The sequence below is a fragment of the Odontomachus brunneus genome, unplaced genomic scaffold (genome assembly GCF_010583005.1).
Source record: "Odontomachus brunneus isolate Ranch 3 - 2012 unplaced genomic scaffold, Obru_v1 Obru_scaffold_271, whole genome shotgun sequence".
In the NCBI taxonomy this organism is placed as follows: domain Eukaryota; kingdom Metazoa; phylum Arthropoda; class Insecta; order Hymenoptera; family Formicidae; genus Odontomachus; species Odontomachus brunneus.
The window spans coordinates 139,466-152,009 of record NW_022639721.1 but is presented as its reverse complement, the minus strand read 5'-3'; the positions used below and the strand labels follow the sequence as shown (position 1 = coordinate 152,009).

At 44.4% G+C, this 12,544-nt stretch overlaps 1 protein-coding gene across 1 annotated transcript; it reads right to left on the bottom strand.

Moving 5' to 3' along the window:
- Nucleotides 1–10,993: 10,993 nt before the first annotated feature.
- Nucleotides 10,994–12,313, bottom strand: LOC116853037. Its single transcript, XM_032833889.1, has 3 exons — nt 12,159–12,313; nt 11,789–11,850; nt 10,994–11,382 (listed from the first exon to the last, which is right to left on the bottom strand). Exons 1-3 carry the CDS (start codon nt 12,311–12,313, stop codon nt 10,994–10,996), a joined length of 606 nt encoding a protein of 201 aa, XP_032689780.1.
- Nucleotides 12,314–12,544: the final 231 nt, after the last annotated feature.

The following is a 12,544-nucleotide window of genomic DNA, read 5'->3' as shown; positions in this document are numbered from 1 at the left end:
GAAACGGCCACACTACCGCACAAAGAGAGATCGCGAACAAACAAAACTCAACCGAAGATCGCTAATCGGCGAGTCGTGTCCGGGGCCGTGTGGGGCCGGTAGCTCCGGGAAATTTTAGATTCGGAGACGGGACGAGTTCGTCGGAAACGGGAGGAAAGCAGAGAAAAGAAAGGAGACAAATAACAAGTCGGGTATCCGTGGTCGTAGGCGAGTTTTATTAGAGCGGGGCTCCCCGCCCCGAGATCGGACGCGCTACACAAAATCGGAATCGACGGCGCTAATGATGAGTTGTACGCCGTCCGCGAAAATAGGCGAGTCGGTAGAGAACCTAGGGCCGGCTTCTAGGTGCCGAGATTTCGCGGCCGCTCCGCGGACGAGACGATATTACTGAACGATATTAAGAGCAGATAGGAGGTCTTACAGTATGCGGTGGCTCACCCTTCGTGAGGTCCCCGGGGTTCCAGATCTCTCCGGTCGCGTACTCCGCTCACTCCGTGCACTCTCTCGCTACACTCGTCCTCGCTCGCACTCTCTCTTTATCCTACGCGCTCGCTCCGTGCATTCTCTCGCTACACTCGTCTTCGCTCGCACTCTCTCTTTCTCCTACGCGCTTGCTCCGTGCACTATCTCGCTGCACTCGAAGGTCTCGAAATCGGTAGCTCGGAAATTTTTGCTCAAGTTGTCGCGTCAGCAACCGGTGAGAGATTGATTCATCGGATCTTCCTCGTTCTCTCGATCGTCGATCCACTTCTGTTCCCCCGCCGCCCCTCTCGCCTGCTATCAATCCTTCCTCGATCTCGAAATTTCGGCAGCCGTGATTATTATTGCTTCGAGACTTTTCCTCTCGACGATGTATCTCGTGGCCTTGATCCGAGTACGTCACTGCCTCTGGCCGATCCTCGATCGAAGGGTATTGTTTTCCGTCTCAGCTGTGTGGGCCCCCCTGGCCCCTCGCTAAACGTCAAGCTGAAAAGATAAACAGCGCGACAGCTTTGGAGCTCGGCGTGACGGTGACAATTATCGCGTTGCCGAATATTCGTGAGCGATTGAATATTCCGGCACGCGATAGACGATTCCAGAACATTCTCTATTCGATAGCGATCGAATTTTTGAGAACGGTTCTGGAAGTCGGCAGAAAAGAAAATTGTCAATTAGATTAGGAGCGTAATCACCTGAGCGGTAGCGGTGGTGGTAGGCGATGTTCCTCCGTCTCACGGCGTCCTTGGGTTTCTCCTGCCCGCTGGTCGACCAAAAGGGAAGCCTGGAGCACAAAACTCGGGGCGCGATGACCACTCTATCTGCTCCGCAAACTCTCCGGAATGTTTAACCGGCGGCGAAAGCCGGCGTTCGGGAAATAAAACGTGTGCGCGGTCGCGGCGGCGGAAATATTCGCAAAATCGGTGCTTATTACTTTGTGACGGGCGCCTCCACGGCTGCCACGTCACAGTATATAGTTTTGTAAATAGCGTTTATCTTAAAATACAGTTTATACTTATTAATACCTATACCACTGCTTCAAATTTACTGAGTCTAACCCTGGACCATACTGACTAAGTCTCTCTATCCTGCACGGAACGCAAGAGCGTTACAAGGACACGAAAAAATGATTTTCCAGCACGACAATGCTCAGCCATATGTTGCGAAACCGGTCAAGGAAACGTTAGAGGCGCTTAACTGGGATGTTCTACCACACCCGCCGTATTCTCCAGATATTACTCCTTCCGATTACCACCTATTTCGATCGATGACTCATGGCCTGTCTGAACAGCGCTTCCATTCTTATGAGGATACCAAAGAATGAGTCAATTCGTGGATAGCCTCAAAAGATGTGTCGTTCTTTCGACGTGGAATCCACCTATTACCAGAAAGATGGGAACAAGTAATGGCTAGCGATGGACATTATTTTGAATGATCAATTTGTAACCATTTTTTCACAATAAAGCCGTATTTTTATCAAAAAATCCCTTAAAATTAATGCACACTCCCAATAATTACAACGTTGATATTTCCACCTCTTAAATTTGGCTTTGTCAATTTCATCAATTACCAATTGTTTAAACCAATTTGCTCCTTACTGTACGACAGCTATTGTGCAAAAAGCTATACATTGTAAAAATTAATGTGTTAAATTTAACACATTTCATGTGTTCCAAATCATCCATTCTCATTTATGTGTAAATTTAACCCAAAATGTGTTAAAAAGTAACACATATAATATGAAAAAATGAACACAAGAATTTAACACTTGAATACCGTTAGAAATCATAGATTGTATTAAATTAACATATTTATGTCAATAATCATAGATTATGTCAATTTAACATTTTTATTTCATCAAAACCATAGACTAGTACTTCTCTCAAATGTTAAAACGTTTTATTTTAGTTAATTTAACATATTAGTTAATTTATACATATGTCACTTATACATATATCACTTATACATATGTTATTTATATTATTAGTTAATTTATATATATGTCAATTTAACACAAACTGTGATTCTTGACGGTATTCAAGTGCTAAATTCTTGTATTAATTTTTTATATATTATGCGTGTTACTTTTCACCACTTTTGTTTTCTGTTAAGTTTACACATAACTGAGAGTGGATGATTTGAGACATGTGAAATGTTAAATTTAATACATCAGTTTTTACAGTGTACGAAAACACATAATAAAAGAAGAGAAAATGTGTATAAACGATATAAATGACTGTATGAAAAATGTCAGTAATTACTTCAAAGGTCATAATAATGGTATCATAATATGAATACAGAAAATAAAGTTATATATACTTCTCGACAAAAATTTATCCAATCGACTGCTATGCACACTGCAATAGAAAGTTCTCATTGTATAAATAATTGTCGCGAAGAATTTAGTAATAAAAAATAACAAATTAAATGAGAAATTTTTGGCAAATCCAATGTAGCTTGTGCAAACTACGTATTAGTTAAGGCACTCATCTTAAAATTCCATACTTTTCTCACTCGTTTTTTACCACAAACTTGTTTGTAGTATTATTACAATGTATAATTGAGAACCATAGAAGGAGGAGGTTGTATTAGGTGGCGACAGGACGCCGTGCGTTCGGGATTTGCGTCTTTGACTTTTTCGTTCCGGAGAGAGAAAAATATCGAGAGCGCGGTTAGGCCGGGACTCGAACCTGGCTGTTTCACTTGCCAGGCGACTGCTTTAAACTATTGAGCTACCTGACACTCCACGCTCACAACACTCTCCCCTTCCTAGATAACGCTCAGAGATGTCATTCGGAAACGACATCTTTGGCGCGATCCCGAGCGCACGGAGACTACAAACAGACCTGCCACATGTGGGACGAGTACGCGTAACTATAGTGCGTGCGGCGCAGCGCACACAAGCGAAGAACTATGTACGTGTGGGCTGCTAGCTATAGTTGACGCTGCTAGCCTAGTAGCGTTAGCTATAGCTATAATTCGGGAGAGAGACGCCAGTTTGTACGTCTGCACTCTTCCACCGTTCGAGACTGGCCGAAGCGCCAAGCGCTATAGTTCGTGACAGGCAGCCCACACATACATAGTTCTTTGTTTGTGTGCGCTGCGCCGCACGCACTATAGTTACGCGTACTCGGTCCCACATGTGGCAGGTCTGACTACAAGGAGAAACAATGTTACAGCACCAGGTAATATGTCTGTCAGTCTTTCAATTATACATTACGTATTATTATAATGGATAAGAAGCGACTGCTGTTCTGCATTTAAATACACAATTATGTTGCATTTATGATACTTTATTATAAATAACTCTCTTCTGTGCCAAAAATGTAATTAATTCTTCATTATTATCCGTTGAAGGGGTATATCTAGTTAAAAATTTCAAAAAAATCGATTTTGTAAAAATCATATTTTCTAAAAGTATATAATATTAGAAATATTCCCTCAAAATTTTAAATTGATCCACTGTATTTTCATGGAGATACACGACTTTGAGTATACGTCCGTCAAAGCAGTCTAGCGCGATAGCTGCACGAGGGATGAATATCATCTCTTTCTACCTGCCTGTTAGGTCATCTATTGTATGTTACTAGAGCATATATTAGTAAAGCTTGTATTAGTAAATACTAGAGGTCTTTTGAGACATTATAACAGTAAATGCAACGAATTCTTTTAGACTAACAGGCACGAAACTCAGAGACGCTGATAGTGTAGCAGTTAACGTCGAGTTATACAGTCCGTTTTATTTTCTTCAATGAATTATTGAACGCGAAAAGAGTTCGACAGAATTAAGAAAATTATCTAATTTCCGAAACTATCTAGTTTCCGAAAATCAAAAGTAAAAAAGGAAGAATGTATTTAGTCCAAAAACAATGGAAGTACAGGGAGGAAAGTTTGTGACGTGACGATTTTTTATCGTCCGTCACTCGGAAAGTCGTTAGGAAGCCGAAAGCGGGCTTCCCGGTTGCAGGTGAATGTCGCGTCCTAGCCGTGAGGCGAATAGGGCGCGAGCCTGCGTGGCCCTACTATTTGTGTATGTAGAGAAAGAGTGCGGTTGTCGAGAGGTCGGGTCAGGGGGAAGAAAACTCACATCGGTGTGGGGTTGCTGCCGCCGTGGGAGAGGAGGAATCCTGACGAGGAGCATCGGACGGACCAAATATCCCAGGTGAATCGCTTATTATTGTTATGCGTAATTAAGGACCAACAGGTAAAGCCACTCTAAGGAGACCCGTTTTTAGCCGACAATCAGCTAACGAGGAGAACGTCGAGAAAGAGCTGCCGAGGTGGACCAGTCCCGAGCTGCCGCAAGGGAGCCGCAAGGACACCGCGGACGAGCGGAGGGCAGCTGCTACTAAGGCGAGTCCGACGAGCACATCCTCCGCGACCCGGAGCGTCCTTCGAGCTAAGCGAAGACGCCGCGAGGCTCGGGGACTGAGGAAACGACGGCTGCCTATATGACGAAGCTCCAAGGTCGGAGAGGCCAACAGGCTGGAAAGGATCAAATGGAAGACGACAACAGTTACCGAAAAACAAAGATCGAAAAATGGGGGATTCGATTCTGCAAATCGGCTAATCAACGGCCGATAGCTGTCGGAGCAAGCGATTCGAACCTGGGATAAAACCAGGTCCCAACGATCGCTCAGGAGCTTTTTCTGTTAGCCGTGAACACGGAGTGTAAAGGACGTGCCATTTACAAAGCTGACGACACGGGACGACTCGACCTCCGCATCCGTAAGGCCGCTACCGCGCGGGCACGAATTTTAGTGTGAACCTAGAGGGGACCGCCGTTGCTTGCTGCCGACTGCCCCGCTCCGCTGCTTTGGTGAGTCCGTTCCAGAAGGAACAAATAGACTATCTTTTTAGTGATTGGTGTCGCGGAGCGGTGAGGCGTCGGGGAGCTGGGGCTCGGCCGTCTACCCTGGGCGAGGGCCAGGGTTCGCGTTCCTCTCGCGAAAGGAGGAGCTCCGCGTATTGTGTAAAAACCGACCGAATAACTGCCGATTATCTGCCGTACGCGAGATACCGGGGGAGCACACCGCCAAAAGCCTGCGTGGCTGTCGTGACCTTCGCGGTCATGACTCGGAAATTTGAGCTGCCGAAAACCATCATCGCGACCGCGAACAGGGAACTGAATTATTATTATTGAGAATCGCTGCCGTGTAGCGGAAAGAATATTTAGCAATTGTATTATCGTATTGTAGCTGCCGAGATACCTCACACCTGTAAATTGCTACCGCCGAATAAAAATTCGAATGTATATTATCCTAATTTGATCATTTCAATAACCGCCAAACGCTTTAACACTTTCGACTTGACAGGGAACCAGCTCCTCTACCGAGAGCAGAGCTGAGCTGCCGGTCGTTCGCGCGAGCCGTTCGGGCGGAGGGCGAGTTGCCCTCGCCGGCGAGACCACCTATTCGTGTTAGAATTTGGACTTTATTAGTGGGTACGGACCGCCGTATCTGGCGCCCAGTTAGTATTTCGCATTTTGAGCTGTCGGGTCTCGCCAGAGCTGCCAAACGATCGCCGAAACTTGAATAGTATTTTGCCGCTGCACCCGATTCGTGTGCCGACGGCACGAGTCGCGAGTGAAGCGTTACAAGTTTTAGTGCATATGCAAAAAACTGAAGATGCAGAAAGAAATTATTGTGCCGCAAGTCTATCTATGAAGATCTTAGTAAAGATATTTTACTACACAAATATGTCGGCGGGTTTAATAAAAACAATAATGAGAGTTATAACCAATTGATCTGAAAAATCAGCCCAAAAATTATTTCAAGTGGCTCGATTATTGTTGAATTAGCGGCATATATCGCTGTCTGCATATTTAATAAGGGCTCAATAATATTACTACAGGTGCTACAATACATGGTTTGGATGGTTAACGTCCCATTTTATAATTACTCCTTTTTATAACGAAGGTATACCAAAAGTCTTTATTCATGCTATACAAAGTAGTTAACGGCTGTGTTTACAAGGTCTTTTCTCTAGTTTGCCTCGCAGTTGCCTTCGCGCAAGGTTTTACGCCGTAGCATACGACGCTGGCGGGCGTTGGGGTGACGTTCTGAACAGATCTTCGAGGCATTTCTCCTGCCGTGAAGATCGCTTCTTCCTTTCGTGAGTGTATCTTTAGCCGTAGTCTTTTGGCGTCGCGCAGTGTTGCTGTTGTTCATTGCGTGTGGTACAAGGCACGTGTTGCAATGCCTGTAGGAAGAATATGTGTTGCAATACTCTGACTTTTGGCAGACACATTTTGCAGCACCTGTGTCAGTGAAGAGTATGTGTTTCAATATTCCGGCCGCTTTGTAGGCGCGTTTCTCAACGCCTGAGGAAAGAGAGGAATATGTGTTTCAATAGTCCGGCCGCTTTGTAGGCGCGTTTCTCAGTGTCCGAGGAAAGAGAGAAGTACTACTGTGTCCAAAAAGTAAGACCAGTTTTCAATTTAAATAGCGCGGGTAAACCGCACATCATAAATATTTTTTTTCTAAGTTCGCAGCATTGTGACAGACATCTGTGACAAATTTCATGTCAAAACATTCATTACTTTTTGCTTTGCGCTTGGTTTTGTGCTAATAGTGCATTCGGCGATTTTTACAATGTCTAATTATATTGAGCAAAGTAGTTACATTAAATTTTGTTTGCGGAATGAAATTTCGGGTGCAGAAACGTTCAGGATGTTGCAGAAAGCCTTCGGGGACCATGCTTTGTCGGAAAGGAATGTTTACAAGTGGTATAAACAGTTCAAAGAAAGTCGTAAAAGTGTTAAAGACGAAGAGCGTTCCGGACGACCATCAACCTCTACCGATGAACAACACGTCAAAAAAATCGAAAAACTTGTGCTTGCTAATCGTCGAATGACTGTTAGAGACCTTGCTGATGCTGTTGGTATTTCGAAAGGATGTGCCAAAACCATTTTGAAAGATATTTTGGGCCTGAAACGTGTAAAATCTCGACTAGTGCCAAAACATATCAATTTCTTCGAAAAAGAGCGTCGCATTAAGATCTGTGAAGAAATGCTTTCTGACTATCAATCGGTCATGAAACGGAATTACTGAAGATGAGACTTGGATCTATGCTTACGACCCGGAAACCATCGACCAATCCAGTGAATATCGTGCAAAAGGTAAAGCCAAACCGAAAAGATCGCGCCAAAATCGATCGAAAATCAAGGTCATGTTGACAGTTTTCATCAATTATCGTGGTGTTGTCCATTCAGAATTCCTTCCACCTGGCCAAACCGTCAACAAAGAGTATTATTTGAGTGTTATGCGTCGTTTGCGTGAAGCTATTCGCAAGAAGAGGCCAGAATTGTGGGCAGACAATTCTTGGTTTTTGCACCACGATAATGCACCTTCTCACACTGCACTCGTTCTTCGTGACTTTTTCGCCAAAAATTCGATCTATATCGTTCCACAACCGCCGTATTCGCCTGATTTAGCACCGTGTGACTTCTGACTATTCCCAAAACTCAATAGACCACTGCAGGGAAATCGTTTTGAGACAATAGAAGAGATATAACGTGAATCGCTACGCGCTCTGAAAGCCATCCCGGAAGGCGACTTTAATTCTTGTTTCGAGGATTGGAAAATACGTTGGCATAAGTGTATTGTGTCGGGAGGGGATTACTTTGAAGGCGACGAAATAGATTTGGAAGAGTAAATAAATATTTTTTGAAATAAATAAAAACTGGTCTTACTTTTTGGACACAGTAGTATATGTTTCAATACTCCAGCCGATAAGCAAGCACGTTTTGCAGTGCTAATTAAAAAGAGAAGTGCTTATCTCAGCACTTCGACTGGGGAAGTACGTGTTTCAATGCTTCAGAAGAATTGTCGGTTGTCCGTAGGGGCCTCCTTAATATAGGGCCCCTAGTGAATTCTTTACTGCAAGCGCGACACAGCGCCTAGCGGTAAAGTCGCGGACTACGCGCTCCCCTATACCGCTTCTGGTTGACGGCGGCGCGCGGCGGCGCGAAGCAACGCGCTAAGTGGCGTACCACCACATCATCTTCTTTGCTGATTAAAACCAGCTAACAGCTTTACTGGTTTGGTTATCGTCGCCGGAGATGGGGGTTGTGCCCGTTGTAGTTGTGGCTTTTCGACAGCCGCGCTTTCGTCCGCAGGTTGCTTATCGGAAACCATGAATGCTGGTTTTAATCTGTCGATGGAGACGTTTACATTTCTGCTCTTGATCTTCAGTATGTAGTGCTTGGAGGTCCTTTTTATGACCTGGTATGGCCCGTCATACGCCGGTTGTAACGCTGTAGTTGGTGCATCATGACTAACAAGGACATGCGATGCGTCCTCCAGATTGCGATATTCGAACATGGCCGGTTGGCCATGTCGTTTTACCTGTTGTGGGCAAAGAGTTGCGTGGCGGATTCTTTGAATGAATTTGTGAGTGTTTTTTGCTGTTGAAGGTGGCGTTTCCTGGAGGAATTTCCCAGATAAACGCAGGGTTTCTCCGTATATCAGCTCTGCGGGTGAAGCTTGTAAGTCTTCTTTGATTGCTGCTTTTATTCTTAGGATAGGATATATTATAATAGAGTATCGATCCATGCTTGAATCTCGTGACATTTTATTGCAGTCTTTAGTTGTCAGTGCAGATGTTTGATCATCCCGTTAGCTACAGGATGATATGCCGTCGTTCGCCAGTGAGTTGTGCCTGTAAACTTGTTAAGTGAAACAGTTCTGCTACGAATTGCCGGCTTTGGTCTGTAGTGATTCGGACGAGAGTCCCGAATCTTGCTATCCAGTTTGTGAATAGTTGTCTTGCGACCGTCTCCGCCGTGATCTCAAGTATTGCTTTAGGCCATTGTATAGCTGTCTATTATAGTGAGGCAGTATCGGCATTCTCTTGAGACTGGCAGTGGTCCGACGATGTCCAGGTGTATGTGTTCAAACCTTCTCAACGGCAGTGGAAACGTTCCAACTGGCGAGTATGTGTGCCGTTGTTTTTTTGTTCGTTGGCATAGTATGTATATCTGCGTCCAATTTTTGCAATCCGTTTTGATATTAGGCCATATGTATCGCTGAGTGATTAATTTCACTGTGGCTTTAACTCCAAGATGCGCTGATCCATGCAGAGAATTAAATATCTGCTGACGAAATGGTTTGGTAACGAATAGCCGTGGTAGAGAAGAACTCGTGTCGCAAAGAATCTTGTGAGATCCAGGAATTGCTATCTTTTCAAGGTGGATTACAGATTGTTCGTGTACAAAGTTTTTACTTCTTCATCAGTCTCCTGTGATTTTGCCAAATCTTCCAGGTTGATTGCTGATTGAATGCCTTCGATTCAAGACAAGGTGTCGGCTACGACGTTTTCTTTTCCAGCGACGTGTCGAATGTCCGTGGAAAACTGTGCTATGAATGTGAGATGTCGTGCTTGGCGAGGCGAGCTGTTAACTGGGTCCTTTTGGAAGGCGTAGATTAGTGGCTTGTGATCTGTGTAGATTGTAAAAAGTATCCTTCCAGTATGTGACGATAATGCTTGATGGCCTCGTAGATTGCGAGCAATTCTCTGTCGTAGGGGCTGTATTTAGTCTGAGCTTGGTTGAGTTTTTTACTAAAGAAGGCTAACGGTTGACATTCTTCGTTGAAACGTTGCTGAATTACTGCCTCAATCGCCGTATCTGAAGCATCGGTAGTGATTGCTGTGACTTCTTCAGGATGAGGGTACGCTAGCAGTGTAGCGCGTGCAAGACTGTCTTTGCACTTACTGAATGCTTTGTCAGTTTGCGCTGTCCAAACTATGGGGACCATTCCTTTAGTTTTTGGTCCACCAAGTAGCTAGTTGAATAAGGCTTGGTTTTGTGCGGCATTTAGAATAAAACGTCTGTAAAAGTTGAAGACGCCTAGGAATTGTCGAAGCTTCTTGACTGTGACCGGGCGAGGAAAGCTCTCGATGGCTTGAACCCTTTCCGGTGGAAGATCCGTTCCTTTTTCTGACACAAGGTACCCTAGAAAGTGGATTTTTTCCTAGTACGCAATTATCTGGGTTGATTCTTATCTCGGATTTCTTGAGATGTTCGAAGAGTACTTTCAAGTGCTTCAAATGCTCCTTCTTTGATGACGAAGCAATGAATAACTCGTCGATGTATGCGTAAAAGAATTCCAATCCCTGCAGTATTTCGTTTATGAAGCGTTGGAAAATTTGTACGGCATTGAGCAGTCCGAAGGGCATGTACGTGAACTCAAAGAGACCAAATGGTGTAGTGATTGCGTTTTTAGTATATCTTCTTTGTGTACAGGAATCTGATTATACGCTCTGACGAAATCTATTGTAGAGAACATTTTCTTGCCGTTAAAAGTCTGGGTAAAGTCCTCGATGTGCGAAATTGGATAACAGTCAGGTACAGTCCGTGCGTTTAACCGTCGGTAATTTCAGCAAGGTCTCCAGTCTCCATCTTTCTTCGGAACTATATGTAACAGTGTTTCTCAGGGACTCTTCGAAGATCGAATGATTCCTTCTTGTAGCATAAGCTCGATCTTCGTTTTAGCTGCCTTTAGCTTGTTTGGCGTTAGTCTTCGCGGGCGGCTTGCTTCCGGTGAGCAGATGTTATCTCGATGTAGTGTTTAGTCGAGTGCTGCGTTGGTTTTACCGGTGCTCCGAGTTGAGTTAACTCCGGAAATTCCGTTAGCAGATAATAGTATCTGCTTGCTTCTTTGATAATTTTGACGCTCAAGATGTCGTCGTTTCGTATCGCTTCTTGCGCTTGTAACCCCGTGTGCCCGTCAAGTAATTTTTTCCTCTGTAAGTCTGGTAGAAGATGATAGTGTGACAGGAAGCCTGCTCCGATGATGGGATGTGAAACGTTGGCAATAATGAATCGCCAAGGAAACATTCGTCTGAGTCCCAGTTTCGGTTCCAAAGTGATGTAACCATACGTTGGAATGGGTGATCCATTTGCTGCATACAATGTATGTGTTATTGGTTACTTGTGACCGCTAGTTACTGAACGGGGATATACGCTGACATCCGAGCCCGTGTCAACGAGGAATTGTTTTATCGTTTGTTGACAGATGACAAAGAGGCGACGAGGTGTCTGAGCAGTATCATTAGTAGTCGTCAATGACTGCTTTCCTTGTTTAACGGTTTGTAGCTGCAAGGTTTCTTACACTTCCGAGAGTTTTGTCCGAAACGTTTGTGGTAGTAACACAGTTTGTCTTGAGTCGTCCTTTCTCTTGGTCGGCTTCTTTTCCGATTTCTGGGAAGTACTGGATATTGTTTCATAGCGTTTATTTCAGCGACTTGCTTTGCTAGTTGGATTTGTTCTGCAAGGCTCGCTGATTCCTCAGTAACTGGTGCTACTTACATTGACCGAGACGTGACTTCGTAGATGCTGTCTGCTTGTTCGGCAACTTCTTCAAGCTTATCCTGATTGCGTGTCGCTAGGATAGCTTGCATTTGAGCGAATAATCTTCCTGACCAAAGTGTACGGATGAGTTGGTTAGGTACTCCAGGCCCGGTAAGTGTTTGTAGGTGTCACAAGAATTGAGATGGCTTGCGGCCACCTAGTTCCTCGCGTTCTAGTAGTTATTGCGTACGGTGCTCTTGTGATGTTGACAAGCGTTGTATCAAAGCTCTTTTGATTCTTAGATATTTCCTTGGCAGGTGGGTTAGTAATGAGATCCTTTACCTCCCTGGCGTAGCGAGTCTTTAGTTGTGAAAGTACGTGTATGTACTTTGTCCCGTCCTGGGTTATTCCACTGAGTGCAAATTGTACTTCCAGTTGAGCAAACCATAGTTCCGGTTCCTCCGGGAAAAATGGTGGTGCTCGGATCATGATCCTGTTTACGTGCTCGCTCTTCTGGTGAGTGGATGTGCTTGTTTGTGCCATATCGGGCGTTTGGTCCTGAGTGGTTGATAGGCATCGTTCCCTTAGCGGTTTTTTTTATTAGGTAGGTTTCTAATCAAGATCACCAACTTGGGTGATTAAGGTCCCAATTTATAATTACTCCTTTTTATAACAAAGATATACCAAAAGTCTTTATTCAGTCTTTACAAAGTAGTTATCGGCGCTGTGTTTACAAGGTTCTTTCTCTAGTTCGCCTCGCGGTTGCCTTTGCAC

What these genes read in the sequence shown, in the direction of transcription:
- LOC116853037 (XM_032833889.1), bottom strand. Translation starts at nt 12,313, where the DNA reads ATGGCACAAACAAGCACATCCACTCACCAGAAGAGCGAGCACGTAAAC. An exon ending in ATAACCCAGGACGGGACAAA is followed by an intron (nt 11,851 to 12,158) that starts GTACATACACGT and finishes ACACGCAATCAG; the next exon opens with GATAAGCTTGAAGAAGTTGC. An exon ending in GAAGTCACGTCTCGGTCAAT is followed by an intron (nt 11,383 to 11,788) that starts GTAAGTAGCACC and finishes CATTGTATGCAG; the next exon opens with CAAATGGATCACCCATTCCA.